Consider the following 19280-nt stretch of genomic DNA (forward strand, 5'->3'; position numbering starts at 1 on the left):
AAAAACGTCTGGCCGGAATTGATGGCCTTGTCTTTCTAAGTGGGCAGTTGCGTGGCGTGGCGATTTCTGCGACACAGTAAGCAGCCGGGGGGGGGGGGGGGGGTGAGCTCACAATTCTCACTCCCGTGCACTCATCCCGTCTATGACTGTCTGTAAGTCAGCTCGCGGTCACATGTTGCAACGTCACGCTGTAGTTAGTTACTGTAGTTGCGAGGATTGAAACCCTCATTCAAAGCTACTGAAGTCGCTCATCGCGCAATATCGTTGTGTGCTAGCATGCACTCTTCCTCTCTAAACCAATCTCAAATGGAGCCACTTAGTCAGGAGATACCAGTACCTCCGCCGCGTAATTTCCACCATCAATAATTTAATCTAGTTGCTCCATAGCTGAAAAGACAACTTCGAGCTCTCGGGAAGAGAAGGAAAATATAAAAGCGAGCAACTCCAGAAAGAAACTGAAGGGGAGTTTCATCAGAACATCCCAAATGAAACTTTCCTGTTGATGTTTTTTTTTTTCTTTCCAGCTAGACACTGAAAGGTAGGTTTTGTTTTCATTCCTCTCCGCTTCTTTCGTAACTTAAAAGGGCAGAAAAAAAAAACAAACACAACCCAAGTCTGCAAAACTAATCAAGTGGGTCGATCTACAAATACATCCAGCGCACAGCGCGCCTGGACTGGCCGCTGTAATTCTATCGGGGGTGTTCATTAATAAGAAACGGTGTTATTATCTTGATTGAATTCCTAATGGTCTTACCAAGAGGGGGTCACCGAAGGCACCAAGTCCCCCCCCCCCCCTCCAAAAAAAACCCCTAAATTTTGATAGAAAAGCCAAACAAACGACGCGTAGTCTTGCTCGGCGTGTCTTATGAAAATCCTTTCGGAATTGCTTGCTGATTCAATTGTGTGGGTTATTTTATTGTTGTTTAGAAGGTGCCCTCCTACCGTGCTATGTCAAAATATTGTGTGTCCTCTCCACTTCTCAAAAGTTCGTTTTTTTTAAAAAAAAAGAAGAATCCGTATGCACTGAAATAACTTCCTTGTCATTCTGCATCTGCAGCGAAGGGCTTTCGGTTTAAACCCCTGAACGGCTAGGGCTTGTTTTTTTCGACAATAATTTGAAGTGAAATATCCCTGCCAGTTTTTATTGATGATGTATATGGATGAGAAACTTCAGGCTGAAAAGGTTTAACGATGTTCACTCGCTGAAAGGGCGCAGCGTGTTTTAAGCGAGTAGAAAGGTGGCCGGTGTTAAAAATAGCAATTAATAAACGTCCCATTAATACAAGCGATCGCTGATTGACAGTAAATTATTTGGTGATTGTCGCAGCGCCAAGAAATGCTTGTCTAAAAGGCTCGATCAAAAAAAAAAAACAAGGAGGCTTGTAAGCAAATAAAAAGTCTGATCCTCTCATAAAGATTTCATAAGAAACTTGAGACGTTCTGCTAGTTCAGTCAGCTGTGCAGGGTCTCGGGCTATGAATCGTCGCCGGTTACCTGACAGAGTGAGGATGATTTTACGGATTAAAAACTGCCCCCTCCCCTCCTCGATGCGCTGAGCATCTGAGACCTATTGGAAATGGCTTGGAAGATGAACTGCTCTGGGCTCTGAAGTAGGGACAAAACTTTTGCTTCGGGGTGTTACTGCTGCTTACTAATTGAAACTGCTCAAGGTTAGCCTTTTTCCTACAACTGTACTGTACGTGGTGTGAAAGGTGTTCACCAGGACATCTGGTTGTGTGGAATACCGAGATGAACCAGATGTAGCATGTAAATACTTAAGTATGGGGGAAAACGCATTGAATGTGTAACAGTTTAGCAGATAATTATGACGATAATGATGATGCACGCGTATAACATTCCTTTTATTCTACTTTATAGCTGACTAGATCTTTTACTTCAGGTTTTTCCCAAACATTACTCAGGCACTGCTCCCAATCTTACACTACAACTACAACTAAAACTAAATGTCCGACTGCGTTGAATGTCTGAGATTTTGAACTCCGTGAAGAACACCGACATGAAAACCTTTCATATCAAACAGCATGGCTTGCCTTGTCTCATTGTGTTCGCGGTTGGAATGCGACTCCTCTCCGGTGTTTTAACTTCGCTCTTGTGTGATCGTTTGGCGCGGTGTAGGTCCGCTGTGGGAAACTGGAATGTGCCCAGCTGAACTGGAACAGACCGAATGATACCTGACACATTACTTACCTGAAGATCAAAGGAATGTGAAATCCAAATACCATCTGGAATATTTTTGTTGTTGTTGTTGGTTGTCGTTGAAAGCAGTTCTTGGAAACATTACCTTGGACAAAGGCGCCATCTAGTGGAAAGATTTGGGGAAACCGGCTTGCTCTGTACTGCTTTTGTTGGCTACTGAATGGGATTGGTACTGTACCTAGTTAGCAGTCGTGTTTTACTCTGTTGTTTTTATCACAGAAATAATTGCATATGGGCCGATAGGCTTCTGAATTGTCTTGTTGACTACATGCATTACAGGAAACAGCTTTTTGCTTGTTTGTTTGTTTTTGGTTGTGCGTGGGCAGTAGAATTCGGACTTTTTTCGTGTTCCTTCTGTACCACCGGGGTTCGGAAGTCACGGCTTGTAAATGGGTTCGGGTTTACTGTAGCTCGCTTCCCCTCCTGTTCCGAAAAGAAAGCTCCTGGGCAGCCCTACTGTGTTCGTCCATCCCCGAATCGCATTCGGTGACTGTTCGGTACGAGTCACCTGCGCGGGCAGGTACAACAGAAATATCCGGAGTGAAGGACAGATCGGTATATTCATAAGAGAGAAGAGAAGATAAGACTTTATTGATCCCGAAGGGAAATTGATGATCAGTTCCACGTTAATTGGGCTTTTCGGTTTCTCTAACGGTCACAGGGCTGCAGCTCTCCGGTGTCCCGAGTTGGCGCATGAAAAATGACGATGCGCACAAGGTAACGATTGTAGGAGAACCGCGATATGCCGGGATGCGCCGGTTGTCCTCCGGCTCGGAGGTCGGACAGCTGGCTCGGGGAGAGAACGCCCTCAGGCCTGCGCTCTACAGGAAGAGCCTTCGATCCACGTTTAATATGCGCAATTAAGTCACAGTGTCATGGCCTGGGCTGATCTCCGATGCAGATATAGACTTAAGTTAATTAACGAGCTGCCGTCTTAGGTCCAACAAAAACCCGAGGTGAGCAGGTTCTCCAGGAACCCTTGCTTGTTGTTCGAGGGGCACAGCAAGCGGTGCCTCCGCTTCTGAGGCTGTACAAAAAGAGGGTCGGGTTTAATTAACTGGGTGGCTAGAAAATGAAAGGACACTAAGGGCGATCCCTCACTCTGTCCTTCAAATAGGCTTTCTTAGCACCTGCGCTCACCTCTGCCGCTCGGTGAGCTGAGTTGTTTTCTTTTGCACGGAACAAGCAAGTATTCGCTACGTCTACGGTGACTAAAAAATATTTTGCGCGTTTTATCACATTGCTTTTAACCTTTCATTCACTAGACAGACACAGCGCAGGCCGGTCCCAAGCTAGTGACGGGGGGGACGTTCTTGTCAAAATGTCATTCCACGGTTCCGAGACTCTCTGTTGGGCGAAGAAGAGGCTATTTTCTTTGTCTGGCGCAAGAGTCTGAAACAATTAGCTTATATGGGGCGGAGCAGTGGCTCTGCGCCTGTAGCTGGAAGGTTGCCGGTTCAAATCCTGCAGCCAGCAGAGGAATCCTACTCCGTTGGGCCCCTGAGCAAGGCCCTTAACCCCAACTGCTCCAGGGGTGCCGTACAATGGCAGCCCCTGCGCTCTGACCCCCAGCTTCTCTCCCTGTCTGTGTGTCTCATGGAGAGCAAGCTGGGGTCTGCGAAAAGAAAATTCCTAATGCAAGAAATTGTAAAGGGTTAATAAAGTGATGTTATATTCGTTAAAACCGCGGGTGAGTAATTAATAATCAAACACTTTTACTCCAGTGTCCGGCAAAACAACACGAGTCTCTCGGTTTGGCGTCCAGCTTCTTTACAGAGCGCAAACGACACTATTGGAGTCATTGGCGTCTGGTTGGACACGTCAGTCATCCCTGAAGTGGATGCACAATCGCCATGGCAACCGGCTGACGCCTTGCGCTGAGCGCTTACATCCAAGACAGCGAAGAACATCAGTTAATAAGCCGAGAGCGCGAGATGCCGCTAATTGGTTTCCTCAGCTTTAATTGTCCGGCGTGTTTCAATTAACTCGTTTCAGGCACGGTGCCGTATAGATGTTTGCAAAAAGGTGTCAGAATTTTCAGAAGATTTGAAACAAATGTATTTTTTTTAACAAATACTAAGTAAGTCATATATGTTGTCAGGCGTTCGTGGAATTGCTGGAATAAATGTGCACTTGACGGATTTACGTACGTTGCCCAGAGCGAAGTAAACTGGTTGGGGATACATCGTCTCTCGAGTGAAAAAGACCAACAGCCTTAAGGGCTGATTCTGCGTCACGTCACTAGGAATTGTTGGCGTTTCAGGAGAAACCCCCTCATTTCTCTATTAATTAAATATAGCCCATTAGCTGACTCTGCGAGTGTAATTTTATCCCGGTACATGAATTTTTTAAAGAGACTGTGTAATTATCTGCCGCTTTTTTCACGTCCAAACGAATGAAACTGAATCTATTTAAATATTGAAGTTCTGCCCCCGATCAATCACTCAGATAAAGAGTGAAGCTGAGAGGCTAAAAACGTACTGTGTATGCGCATTAATTTGTCAGACGTGTGCTTAACACTCCCAGTGTAGCGAAGCCTTCCGGAAAAAAAACAAAACAACAACAAAACGATTTTGCTTCTGAAGGACCCGAAGCATTTTAAAACGATGATTCAGTTGTGGGTTTACACTAAACGACCGAAGGCGAAATCATTTTGGGACGTGTTTCAGGGGGGAATGGAATTGTAGCAGTGACAGGTGTCTCCGGCTCTTTCCTCCCCCTTTAAGAATGCACCGGGAAAGAAAGCACGTTTTCTGTAAATATTTGCAACTGGCACACATTGGGCCGTTTCGTGACCAAGGTTAGAACGTTTACTTGTTAAGTGATCAAGAGGATTTCTGACCACTCGAAGCAAATCTTTTAAGTCGTTCAAAATCCCTTTTGTGCGCATGGCTATTGATTGGGCAGAGATGGCTCATTGGTCATCCCCCAACGGGAACTCCAACAGGTGAGGTCCGAGGCGTGCTTTTGAAAGCTCAGGAGTGAGCTCAGGAGTACGGGGGTTTGTGCATCGTTGGGAGAAATGGTATTTAGTCGTGTGGCCCTGACGTGAGACGTTCGCTACTGAAATATTTACAAGACAAATGTGTACCTTCACAAGGTATGGTTTACCACGTAAACCTGGGCTGTGACGTAGGGGCAGGGTTTATTGCTGTGAGGCGTTCGGATGCCGGAACATTCTTTCGACTTCTCTGCTCCCGGCACACAATGCACAACAACCCCGAGGAAACTCCAGCTCCAGCTCAAATCCATTTATATACAAAAGCTCTAGTCGGCCCTGGAAGTTCGAGAACAATGAAGGTTAGACCTAGACCATGCATTTGAGGGTTAATTAGGTGACATCTCTCTGGATCAGTACAGAATGGGTAGGGAAAGATTGCATTTGATCTTTTTTTTTATTGAGTTGTGACTAGAATCTTATTCACCACTCGACCTGGTAACCTGCTGAAACGCACTGGAATCTAATAGCGGTTTTTTTTTGGCTACTGTACGTCACGATACTACCCGACCCAATGACGGGAATCGGACATTTAAATTGAGAATGTTTCATTATTACTCTGGCACCAGGAGAGAAGGCTCGTCTGCAAGGTTGTTTTCGCCGAACATGATGATTCTTTTTTAAATACGTAGAATTACAGGTATTTAAAGGTCTATATACTACAAATTCCTGAGTTTCAATACGGCCTGGCAGATGCAAAATACATTTCCTACAGTTCATTGGCGAAACGCGTTCCTGACCCACGAGGGTTCTGCCACACTCCCCAAGTATTGTTTTTATAGCGCTGCAATAGTGGATACTGGGTAATAGACAGATAAGCAGGCAAGGGTAGCCCAGTGGTTAGCACTGCTGCCTAGCAACGCCGTGGTCCTCTTGGCTCAATTCTGGAACCAGGGGGTCTGTCTGTGTGGAGTCTGCATGGTCTCCCTGTGTTCATGTGGGTTTTCTCTGGGTGCTGCAATGTCCCCTCTTAGTCCAAAGACATGCTGGTTGGTTAATCAGCTCTGGAGCTGTGGATTAAGTGGTAGAAAACAGGCGAATGGCTTAGCAGGCCAGCTAGAGGCAGAGAACTATGACTTCAGCTTAGTTAATTATAGGAATTGACATTCGGCGAGTGCTGCTACATATTTTTGTCCTTAAAAAAATACATGAATTGAATAAATAGGGTAGTGGTGGAAGATTATTTAATGTTACTTGCCGGACAGAAGGGCTTTTCACTTATAGTTAAATGCAGGCTTCCAAACTTCTCTCTCTCTCTTTTTTGCAAGTATTAATTGACCTTCGTAGAGTTTTTCATGCAACGACTTGAATTCCTGCTTATTGTATAAGTCCGATTCCACATTAACCCACAGAAGAGAAGGGAGCCAGGAGTGCAAGGGAGCTATTAGCTCAGTCCCCCTCCACTCAGACCATAGTGTGTCTGTGTTAGTGGTGCCGTGTCTTTGCCTGACACTCGCTGGCCACACCGGTCTCGTGATTCAAATATGAAAATCTTGTTGCACACAAAGGATATGAAACTATGATGCCCCAAACAGCAAATTATAAATCTGTCTGCATGCATATGCACATTCGTTGACAGCAAAAAATGGAGAAATATCTTGCACCTAGTTTTTTAAAGCACAAAGCAGAACAACTTTTACCCAGTCTTAATCAACACTAGCCCTTATTTAAAAAAAAACTAGTGGCAGTGTCATCACCTGTTGATTTTTTTATTAGTTTTACACATGACCTGCAGAGCTCGCCTTAGCAGCCAATAGGAAAATTGCGCTCTAAGCATGATTAAAATCTCTGCATATTTTTGCATCTTTCATTACAGCACAGTAGGACGGTATCATAGTAGTTTCCAACAGAAATAACAATACTTACCCAAGAATCAAGCGTATTGAAAGGTTTTATGGAGTTTATTAAGGTTTAGTCACAAAAAAGTTTTGGCTGAACCTGTGTGGGTGAGGGCTGACCTCCTGGCCAGAGGATGAGGAGGGTGGGACCCCCATACAGAGTAAGGGGTGACCCAGGGGCAGCTGCAGAGGGGGAGATGGGGGGGAGGAGGGAGGCAGGAGACCTCATGCGAGAGAGAGAGAGAAGGGGGTCACGTACAGTATTTATAGTGTTTTAGGAGAGGAAATGACATTAGGATTGATTACAAATTACTGACAGCTGAGGCTGATTGAACTTGGCTGTTGTTATACCTCCCGAACTTTCATTATAAACTCCATTAAATAACTGTCGAGAAAGGTTGTTTACATTATTAACTTTTATTGCAGAATCCACTCCTGACTGTTTAACGCAACTCAGTTTCTTGTAGCATTCAATAAACAAGCTATGATGAGTTTGAATGGAGTTGCCTCATTCAGTTTTCCTTGAAGAACGTTTTTCTTAGAAAGAACGTCATCCCATTAGAACTATGGTGCTTCTCCCTGATTTTTCCAGGAAACACCAAGTAGCCTAATGGTAGCACGCACAATCTGATTTTTGGACCTTCCAGAATTCTTAATTTTCTATCTGCAGGAATGTAGACGTTTCCAGGAAGTCATCAAGTCTGGTTCTGGTAGTCACCTTTCCACAGATGACAATAAAGCTTAGGGTCTATGAAAAAAATAATCTTAGGAGTTTGCTGTTGCTGATATTCTCAAGACTGTCACTACAATGACTTTGGAAGTGATGAACAAAAATAAACTGAAGAGAGCCAAGAAAAAAATAAACAGGACAGTCCTTCTCTGTCCAGGAAGATTTGATTTGTTTTTTTGTACAATCTCAGTGAAGTGAGAAAGAGTGTGATGGTTATGTCATGCAGAACTTTTTAGGAAAGTGCATTCTTTGGAAAGAGGTGACAATGAACATGTATTTGTGTGTTTTTTTTATACTGTAGTGTTTTCAAAGAAGGGTTTACATCTCAATGAGGTTAATGTAAGCCATGTCTGGATTGTCATATCAGTTAACTTCAAGATAACCTTTGGAAGAATACTAAGACACAAACCAGTGGACGAGAACATTGAAATCTGAGAGAGGCAGGCACTATTTACTAGGTAACTGGAGCAATAATTCACATTGTTGGATACGCTGTTAAAGTAGAAAAACTGATTATTGTGCTGCAAATGGAAGTGGCACAGAGCAGGGATTCAATTGTGTTTGTTAAAAAAGTCATTGAAAAGAAACATCCATTTTGCCATATGCTTTATGTTAAGGAAGCAATCCTGTATTGGTCCAATAGGGCTTTACTGTAATCTCTTTTTTTGGCATTAAAAGAACAACACTACATATCCTTAAAGGAAACAGTGCAGCCCCCTTAAAAAGAAGAGATGATAGTGTAATTGCCTTTCATCTGTTAATCTAGCAGTGCTTCTAGTCCTGGTAGCAGGAATGAAGAGAACGGACCCCAGCCTATATGTAAAGCCCACAGCTTGTCAGCAGGTCACATTCTGAAATGACAGATTCTGTTTTTCTTGCTTTGGCCCCTAATCCCTGCTCACCGCCTTCATGGGGCTTGCAAGAGAGAAAACCAGCGAAGTGAAGAGGTGACTTTCTGGCTCATCCTTCTGCACAGAGACGAAAATGAAGGAGCGTGTGGGAAAAGAGTACTTAGCACCAGAGCTGAATTTAGCTGAATGTCACCCCTGTAGAGTAATGAGAGAAACTAGACTCACCAGCAGAGAGCACGGCAATTTAAATAGGCAAATAAGATTATAATAGAGGACACAGAGACTGCCGGGTGTCTCCCAGTCTTTCTCCTTTCTGGACAGCGTAATGTTTAAAAGTAAATGATGAAATGTGCCATCCCTGGAATGGAAGCTGAGCTATGCACCGCAAGTGATTAAAAAAAAAGGCAGAAGTTCTTTTGCCAGACCGAGCCGACGTGGAGATTTGAAGTGACCCAGGTAATATCTCAAGGCCTGTTAATGTGTGTGGGCTTGTTCTGCACTCTCCTCATTTCAAAAGGTATCATTCCAGTGTTGCAGGAGCAGTTCATTATTGTCTCATTAAACGGTAATGGTTGTGTGTCTTCAATGAGTGTCCTTCATTTCTTTCTCAATGTAATTGTGCAATCATTAGCTCTGGGAAATAGAGTATAAATAATGCAATGTTGGGCTTTTCGTTTTCTTTAAATGGGGATTAGCTTCACTGAAACAAATAGATTCCCCAAATATTCATGGTGTGTTAAATCTAATTTATGACCCTTTTTGATACTGTAATTCTTTTTACAATCGCCAAATTGACCTTCTCTGTGTAGAAAATTGTAAGTCAGCCGCCGTAATCAGACGTCCGAACCCCAGGTGCAGGTGAAATTGTATTTCACAAATTTAAGGAAAAGGTATTTGTTTTGGGGTATTTTTTTTCCCCTAAATTGAAAAAAAAAGTTGCAATTATCACAGGCAGCCCCAGAGTACTGCAGTGGTTCATGGATGTGATTGTGGTTTAACTGGATCATAGTTTTGAGGACAAGTCCTATTGATTTTCTTTACTGAAACAGGAAATAGCCATATAAAAAAGACTGTCAGTCACTCGCTAAGAAGAAAGCTCAGAGGAGTAACTAGCAATTGGATTCTAATGAGTTACACTGCCTCCATTTCTGTGGAGTGTCTTGTGCACAACTGAAATGGTGACATTTGCAGCCTTGTTAAACTGTCAGGCACAGCCTTTCTTTCCCTCTAATGCTATGCCCTGTGATAGTTGTTAAGAAAAAGAAAAGAATTCACGTATTAAAAGTTGTGCTTATGTTAAACTGGGACATATTTGACTTTCCGTGGGTTTTTATTTTAGTGAGGAAGTACATGAACAACTTAAGTAGTTTTTTTTTTCTCTAGGAGCGGGTTAAAGATAGAGAACTCCCTGCCTGAAGTGCTGTAAAATGTCACTCACGGAAACATGGTATAATGTAGTAAAGCACAGTGAATGGCTCGTATGTAGAATGATGTATGGTTCCAGTTTAAAACATTGGAAGAGCAGGAAAAATCATTGGGGTGAATTTGTTAGTGGCAAGAATTTGATCAAGGAGGGATCTAGTCATGAAAACTGGCCTAAAACCATATCCCCAGGTGTTGATGGGGAGTTGCTGAAGCCTGATGACTCTTGCGTGTGGAGTTCTAAACGAAAGTTCTGTAGAAGGTGAAACCCCAGTCTCACCCACCTCAGCTTCCCTGCATGCAAGGACCTCACCTCCAGAGTGCCCACTCTCCCATCTTCTCTCGCACCCCACCCTCACCCTTACAGGAGTCCCCTTGCACTTTCCTTGCCAAAAAGAGGGGTCTGTCAGCTTTGTCCCTACAGTTCCGCCAATTAAACAGCTAATCCCTATCATGCCTCTATTGTGCATTAAATAAGGTTTGGTGAAACAGCTGAAACAGGACTGTGTCCTTGGAATTAAATAAAAAAACACCTTGCAGAGAATCCAGGCTGGCTGGGTTGTAGAAGTTATTTTCTCTCTTTCTTTTTTAGGAGAATTTGCTGTTTATCCAAAACGTCAAGCTGAGCTCTTTAAGTGGAAAAGAAAATGTTGCACCAGAGCCCACTAGTTCAAAACGTTTCTGGGAATCTCATCTGTGCTCTCCTCAGTTTGTGATTTAGGAATTTGGCTGTGTTTGGAAAGGATGAATTTACAGTCCTGTTCCCATAGGAACTTAGTGGGTAATTCGTCAGACGGCTCTGCTTGTAATCTTATACTGTACATGTTACCATTCAAGTGTGCTTGCGGAGAGTAGCATTGTTTTTCTGCTGAGACTGAATCACCGTGCTCACCATGTCATTTAAAAACAGGTCTTAATACAAGAAAACAAATCCTTTCGAGTAGCAGAATTCCACCGCTATCAAAACATAAATGTGTCTAATTGATGGGAATCGGAGCAAACAAATCCCAGAACTGCTTAAAAAGTAGCAGAAAACAGCTTGGGTTGGTAAGACCTGCTGTTCTTGTGCAGACAACCTGTTTCAGTAAGTCTCCAGAATTATTTGCAAACCGTGAGCTGTGAAATGTTTCGAGTGTGAAGCCATCTCTCGATTTGGCAGAGGTGGATGAGTAAGCTCTAGGTTTTAAGGGGATTCTTTTTAAAAAGAATGTACATGCTGTACTGGGTGCACCAAAAAAAAAAAGCACAGGCATGCCTTTTCATTTACTCATATCATTCATATGACAGGACAGAGTTAAAGACGCAGCTTCAGAACGTCTTTAATTCATTACCGTTCATTTGGCTTAATTTAAAAAAAATACAGTCGCCACATCACAAATACAAAAGAAGTCTTGTGGCATAAACTGTGTTGCTTGCTGGCACACAGTTGCTGCTGAAGCTGGCACAGCCCTTTTCATAGAATTTTCTTTCTTATAATTTGCAAATTGGCAGCGGTCTGTTAAAGTGCACCTTTAGAGAACCTGCAGGGAAGGACGGGGGATTAGGATGTGCTGGGATATAAAAGTGGGAATTACTTTTTCAGGTTTTCTAAAAGCCTAACCTTTGTGCCCGATGACCCTATGACCCTTCCTTTAAGGGATTAGGTAAGGTTAAGTACAGCTTATTTATATGTAATGTGGGGGGGAAAAAATGCAAAGTGTACGTTCTGCGTTCACCCAGTGCATGGCCATGCTTTGGGGGAGGAGATGCAACTATAATATTAGCAAAGACTTGCAGACCACAGCCCTTTTAGGATATTTGCTTTTTGGCTAAATCAGTGCTGCTTTAAGTTGCAAACCCAAAGGTGCACTCTTCCCAGAAATCCGAAGGGCATTTTTTGTTATTGTTGATGTTCCAGACAATGCCTTTAAGCTGATTAGCCACAGTCCCCCGGTGGCGGACTGATCCCTGTGAGTTGAGTTGAGTTTGTTGGTGTCTGAAGTGGACATAAGGGCTTCGCGAGGACTTTCTTGAGAATTTTACTTTCCAAAAACAACACCCTTTTTGCCTCGGGTCATTGTGGAAGAGGTAACTAATTTGAACTCTCAGTCCTGCTAGAGCACTATCTGTTTAGCTACAGGGGTCAGGGGCGGAAGCGTTGGATCTTATTTAAAGACATTTCTCTTGAATTGTTTGGAGCAGAAATCTTTTAGCCTGACAGCGGCCGCCTACCGAAGGAGGTGAAAGCTAAGGGAGTGAGGACTGCAGTAGTCCTGATGTGATTGTGGCCACAGGCACCATTTTGACAGACTGTCGATGACCCTTCTGATAGCTCGACGAAAAAGTCTTTGAAATCAAAATCTGCAGGGCCTTTTTTTACGTGAGCCTTTGAAATTTCTGTAAGCGACCGAAAGTCTGACGTTTCACACACTTTTCTTTGGTGGAAAAGCATGACTGATGTTGCTCCTGTCTGCTGATACTCTGCTGAAGCTCATTGCAATTGAGATTGCATTTTAATTTTGCCTAAGATTATTTGCCAGGAACTCTGTATAGATACAATGTATGCATTTTAGGGGCACTTCTGTGTCTTCTGTGTCAAAGCAGAGAGTTAGGAAACTTTACACAGTTCATTCGTCTGCAAGGCAAACCCATGGGGAAGTGCTGTGTGCATTTCACTGCAAAGGACAAGGTGTGCCTCTGAGAAAAATATCTCCGGTGAAATAGTTCAAATATTTTAACCCCGTTTAATCCCCTCGGTTTCTCAACAACAAAGGAACCACACTTTCCGGATATTTTAAGGCGCAGAGCTAAAGATGCCTTTAGCTTGCAATGTACTGAAGGAAGATTCATAATATATTTTTGTTTGCTCAGCAAACGCCCAGATTCCACCTCCGTCTTTTGACAACAGAGTAAAATGACACTTTTGCTAGAAATTAGACCTCCTTTCCACACCACAAGTATCTATACTATTGGATGCCTGTGACCTAGGGGATCTATGTTTATTCTGGATTTTGGTTTGCAGAAGAAGCCATCTGCCTGGCTCAGTCCATGAAGCCTCAGGGCTCCTGCTCAGTTAAGTAAGTGAGGGCTGGTCCACATGAAGTGCTGTGAGATCAAGGTGATAGTGCAGTATTGTCCTGCATAGGTGGTAGAGAGTGTCGAAGAAGTCTCTTTGCATGCAGCTGAGCTTTGGGCAGTGCAGATTTGGATATGTTACAATGAGGTGTAGAAGTGGGGTATCGTGTGGTGACTCAGACTTTGCACAAAGAGTGCAAAAGCTAGCTAGTGAAGCTGCGGTCCGGTCATTTCTGCTGGAAGTTGTGGACTGTTGCAGGGGCTGTGCTGTGCAGAGCCGTGGTCGGTGTTATCAGGGTGGCCACTGAGATAGGCCGCTGAAAGGCAGAAGGGCTGAAATTTTGCAGCATTTCAGTCTCAACGGACCCTAGACGCAATGAAACAGGGAATGCTTCTTTCCCATCAGGTGGGATAAAACCCCCCCAACACAGACAATTCCCCAAATAGCCTTTGCAGAAATGAAATGTTTCCCACAGCTTCTTCGTGAACCTGACAATTTACCAGCTTGCATGCAGCAGGAACTGTTCTGATCTCGGTCGGTGAGAGATCAGAGAGTGTATTTTCTAGAATCAAACACCTGTGTCATGCTTGCGTACTGCAACACGCAGGATTTCACTGACTGCTTCCTGGCTACCACATATGGGCTTCTGGGCCACCGATTTGTGGCTCATGGTATAACACAAGCTCCAGACCAGTGTACGTTGGTGGAATAGTGGTAAACATAAGTGCCTTCCAAGCAGTTGACCCGGGTTCGATTCCCGACCAACCCATCAACAACACATGGTCCAGACCAGAGCCACAGAAACACACTGGGCCAGAACACAGAATGGTTCCTGTAGTGTGAAGGGGACTTGAGAGCAGGTGACTCCCCTTCTAGATGGGACACTAGTACATCACAGGAATGACTTGGCTCTGCCACCTGTGATTACAGGGTTATCTACTGAGCCTGAAGCATCTCCTTTATCTGTTCCATCATGGTCTCTCGCATGTGTGACAACATGCGCCATTGATATTGATATGAGCTTTCCATTTGGCATCTGGTCTTGGTGAATTCATTGGGCAATTTTAACATTCACTATCGCTGTTGGTGATCGGTGACATGGGAAAGATTTTTATTTAATATCTGCTTATGCTGTGCTTCTATTCTCTGACCTGATGCTATGCCCCAGGGTGGAATTCATTTTCTGCTATAGTGAGGCTTCAAAATCAGGCGCAAAATCAGCATATCATTCCCATCCTGAAAGCCATTTCCTTACAGTCATATTGCTATTATTGCTATTAAATGGGGATTGTGATTTTTTTTACAAAATGCTCTAGGTGAGAGGAGTGAAGATACTGCAGTTTGAACAGGTGCACCTTTCGGATGGCAGTTAAGTAGGAAAAGAAACTCCACATGTGCTCATTAAGGGGAGGATGTGAAGTCTGAACTGAGACTCAGGGATTCCCAGATCACCTATATATAGATGGAGCATCTCCATGGCAGTCCGTACAGCATCCACAATCCTTAACTATAGCCCAAGACACCAATTAGGAATGAAACAAATGCTTTGTAATGAGTGGGGTTTTTTTTACATCTTACGTCCGTTTTGAGATGATTCATGTTCATGACTTTTGGGAGTCTGAAACAACGGTAAGATAAAGAACACCAGGCGACACAGCAGTGCTTGTTCTGTGGCTTAGGCTATTTTTAACACCTCCTGCCTGAAACGAAAGCTTAGAATCCACAGCAACATGCATATGCAAGATATAGCAAGATGTGTGTCAATATGGTTTCTACGTCTGGACTTGCATGAATATTAAGGGCTTGGAGAGGTAAGAAATGTTCTTATCTGTTTGTGGTTTGCAATGAATTGGGGGGTTTATGTCAGTTCTAACTAGGATTGGAGTTCTGATTGCTTCATTGATTTCTTGTTTAAGAGCTGCTATTCAGGTAGTGAAGACCTGAAAATGTCTCGTGTACCATCCAGTATGCATGGTGTGTGCTGTACCGAGCAATATAGAGGCAAACTGTTTTTTTAGTTTTTCACTCTGAAAGTCCTCCTTGAAGCTTAAGGGTATTTTCTGTGGGATGTGATCTATTTAAAACCAAAATCAAACGTCAGGAGAATAAGATCCATTGTGATCAGTGCTTTCGCACCGTTGTCTGATCAAAACTCATCTTATATTTAAGAACTGCCAGCAGAGTCAGAAAAAAATCATAGAGATTGAAGATCTTGAAAGGGAGATCGTCAGGCGTTGAGCTTGTTAGCTGGCAATGATACTTTTTTTTTTCTTTACCTAGGGTGCGTTCAATATTTTTGACTGGCTGCTTAAATCTTTCAACAGATATACAGTGTCCCTGTACATTTCAGCATTTTGCAGTTGAAATGCTCAGCATTGAAAAGAGAGGACTGGGCTTTGAAGTTATTACGTGACCTTTCTTCGGTTGGGTTTTGCCTGAACAGAGGGGAAATGAACAGACAGTGGCAGAAAGAAACTGCAGGTCTTGTTCTTGCACACGAATGATAAGCTCCTGGGTCAAAACTACAAAGTCTTCTTTGGATACAGTGAGTCACTCTTGAGTTCTTAGCCCACCTTGTTCTGAGTATCAGGAAACCGTAGTTGTGTGTTGCCATCTGAAGCATGGGCTTCAAAAAAAGCAAAGGGAATGGAGCTCTGGCAGGGACAGGACTTCATCATCACTCACAGCAGATCCTTTGAAAAGTGCAGGCTCTTCTGCTCTTCTGTAGTTTCACTGTAAGGCAGTCTACGGGACCCGTAGTGGTACTCAACCTCTGGAACTGGCTTAAGAGACCAGATGGCAGGAATGATGGGCGCAGGCCATCTCAACTTTGCTTTTGCACGGTGCACAGTTTTTTAAGAAAGTGTTTGGCCTGTGAGCTACATTCAGCTTGGCACACAGCAACCCATACATACTGCAGTATTGGCCTGCCCATATCAGAGTCACAAGCATTTGCAGCAATAGAAGACATGTGGTTATCTCAATATTTGCACGTTCGCCGGCGGTTCTCTAGGGGGGCCCAGAGTAGCATCACAGGGTCGTCAATCCTGGGGACCTTATTTATTTAATTATTTTTTTAAAGAGAAGTGTCTTAAAGGAGAAACTGATAAGACAGTGCGGGTAGTTCTGAGAATGAAAGGGAACCAAACTGGTTTTAGTGACTGGGGTGTGTTGACAACATAACAGTCCTATTTCCTGTGTGATAATGAGAGGCAGTTAAGTGAAGCAGACTTTGAGGGGAAGGTAAGAGGGAGGAGACAATACCTCTACAGAATACGGATCTGAGTCACGGCAGATGTCTGAGGCGCTGTGCTCTGCTGTAATGTGAACTCTTGTTTTCCTTTTTAGCCGACGTAAACAAGTGTCAGTGGTGTCAGAGACAATCCGAAAGTCAAAAGTCAATTGAAGGTTGTTTGACAGCACAGAAGCTGCTTGGAGATGCTGAGTCCCTGCAGCAGGCAGGGGTTCTTCAGCACGCGGAGAGCCGGTGGGCGATTTACCCTGGAGCAAAAATATTTTCATGGACCTACAGCATAATTTGACCAATTTGGGTGTTATATATTTGGCATCTTACCCTCGTCGTTGCCCACGACACAGAACTGACAAGAACGTGGAGCTGCTCACCTGCAGATGTGTTTTCCTCCTTTTGGTAAAAAGCAGGGGCAGAGAATGTACCCTAGGCCCTGTAACCTCGGCACGGCACTGCGATTCCTGAGAAAAGCAGAAAGGCTCCAACGTCACTGTACCTTTGCGGTCCTGGACTGGGCCAGTAGGGTGAACAAACGAGGGGGGCCTGTCCGACATCGAATAGATGCGCATCCGTTCGAACCGATTTTTTGGCTCGAAGGCCGATTCTCAGAATTCCGAGCCGTGTTCTCTTCCTCTGCCTGGAGGGACGCCTCCGAACCTTGGGGCGCAGGGTGCGTCGGTCTCGGTGCAGGGCAGAAAACAGGAAAGAACAGGAAAGCTGGGGGTATTTTTTGGAGGCTTTAACCTGACTCGCCGAACTCGGTTTTTGTTGTGTTCAGCCTGTTGGTGGCCTACTTTGAGAGGCAGGCAGGCAGGGGAGGAGTGTGTTCCCTGGACGGGCGCCGCAGTCCTCTATTGATGCCTCAGGTGTTGACGCATTTAGCTTCCTGCGGGGGCCTCCAGGTGACATCAGTGCTGGAGGAGCCTTGGAGGGGCAGGCCGGTCTTGCGCTGCGCCCCAGCTTAGAGAGCTGTGCTCCCCAGAGAACTAACGGCCTTCTTTTCTCCTTTTCTCCCCACCTCTCCTCCCCTCCCCCCCCCCCCCCCCGTCCCTCTGCAGTTCCACCAGGTGAGAAGAGTGATGACCATCCTGTTCCTTACTATGGTAATTTCGTACTTCAGTTGCATGAGAGCTGCCCCCATGAAAGAAGCAGCCGGGATCCGAAGCCACTTCGGCGTGGGCTACCCGGGCGCGGCACGAGGCCACGGGACTCCGGAGAGCGGGGGCGGGGCGCCGCGGGCCCTGCCGTCCCTGGCGGACACGTTCGAGCAGGTGATCGAGGAGCTGCTGGAGGGCGAGGGGGAGCCGCGGGGGGCCGGGGCCACCCAGGGGGACGAGCCCCGGGACGCGGACCTGTACACGTCGCGGGTGATGATCAGCAACCAAGTGCCTTTGGAGCCGCCTCTGCTCTTTCTCCTGGAGGAGTACAAAAACTACCTGGACGCGGCGAACATGTCCATGAGGGTGAGACGGCACTCCGACCCGGCGCGGAGGGGGGAGCTGAGCGTGTGTGACAGTATTAGCCAGTGGGTGACGGCCGTGGAAAAGAAGACCGCAGTGGACATGTCTGGGCAGACCGTCACAGTGCTGGAGAAGGTGCCGGTGTCCAATGGCCAACTCAAGCAATACTTTTATGAGACCAAATGCAACCCCAAGGGGTACACCAACGAGGCTTGTAGAGGGATAGACAAGCGCCACTACAACTCTCAGTGTCGGACCACCCAGTCATTTGTCCGGGCATTCACCATGGATAACAAGAAAAAAAAAGCCTGGCGCTTTATAAGAATAGACACTTCATGTGTATGTACGCTCACCATTAAGAGGGGGAGATAGTGAATTAAATGTTGTATAGATTTTATTGAGAGTAAAAAAAAAAAGAGAGAAAATATCTATTTGTATATATACATAACAGGGTAAATTATTCCGTCAAATGAAAAAATTTTATGGACTGCATGTAAAAAAAAAAAAGATGAAGTTTATACAGTAAAGTGGTAATACAGTCTATTTATTGAACATATACATGACCTTCAGAGACGAAAAAAAGTTAAAATTCTAAAAAAAAAATCAATCAAACAGTCATTTGCGCACAATCTTAAATTAACTCTGTATTACATTCCTCAAAACATTGTGGTCTGTTTACGTTGCCAAGAATTTGGGAGAAAAAAAAAGAGAAAAAAAATGAGGGAAGAGTTAAAAAAAAAATCTAAAAATACTGCATGCTGCTTCAATTGTGAATTGAGAAAACTGTCCACTTTGGAAACAAAAAGGATAAAAATTCCGACCAAAACATTCCGTTTACATTTTTAACAGTAAGTGGTCTTTCTTCCTGATAGTACTTTATCTGTTTACTGCTTTAAACTTCTCAGAGGCAGTGTTGGAATTACATACTAATGTCAAGGTGCTGTTGTCAAAGCTTTGCTGTTTATTTTTTTAATCCCACAGGTTTAAAAAAAAAGATATGAAAATATAAAGATTATTCATTGACATTTGTTCTGGATTAATATAATTCATTTTGTATGTTGTGACGTTGTTTGCAATATTAAATTGGAATATTTGAAGAAATAAAATGATTATAGGCAACTGAACGCAAAAACCACTGAAACTGACCTTTGAACTCTCCCTGGGCATCCTGGGTTTGTCTGTACCAGCAAAATTGGGCTTTGTCCTCTCTTTTAAAGAAGGTTACAGGCCGTAGGAAGCCATTCAGCCCAGTGATCTTGGTATATACACAAACAAGCTCCAAATTAAGGGGTTTTGGGAACATATATTATTACTAGATGGGGCAGGCCCAGTTCCCCAGGAGACCATAGTAGACTGGTCACCCACTTCCTAAAGCATACAGTCATGAAGTGTCTTGAAAACTGACAACATCTTCTTTTTTAATTTCTGCATCATTTAGGAAAAACCTTCAGGAAGTTGC

The 19280-nt window shown here is 44.2% G+C and overlaps 1 protein-coding gene across 3 annotated transcripts in view; it reads left to right on the forward strand.

Annotated features, from left to right (window-relative positions):
- The window catches only part of bdnf (brain derived neurotrophic factor), a 33053-nt gene extending 14057 nt beyond the window's left edge, over positions 1-18996 (forward strand). For 2 of the 3 annotated variants that reach the window (XM_088934950.1, XM_088934948.1), the window contains exon 2: positions 17420-18996. In XM_088934950.1, coding sequence (XP_088791076.1) covers positions 17420-18193 — 774 coding nt within the window. In that variant the 3' untranslated portion in view covers positions 18194-18996. Of the gene's footprint in view, positions 1-2917; positions 2935-17419 lie in introns of those variants that run through there. The other variant, XM_088934949.1, reaches the window with a different exon arrangement.
- The last annotated feature ends 284 nt before the right edge of the window (positions 18997-19280 follow it).

The sequence above is a fragment of the Atractosteus spatula genome, chromosome 16 (assembly GCF_055471065.1).
Source record: "Atractosteus spatula isolate fAtrSpa1 chromosome 16, fAtrSpa1.hap1, whole genome shotgun sequence".
NCBI lineage: Eukaryota > Metazoa > Chordata > Actinopteri > Semionotiformes > Lepisosteidae > Atractosteus > Atractosteus spatula.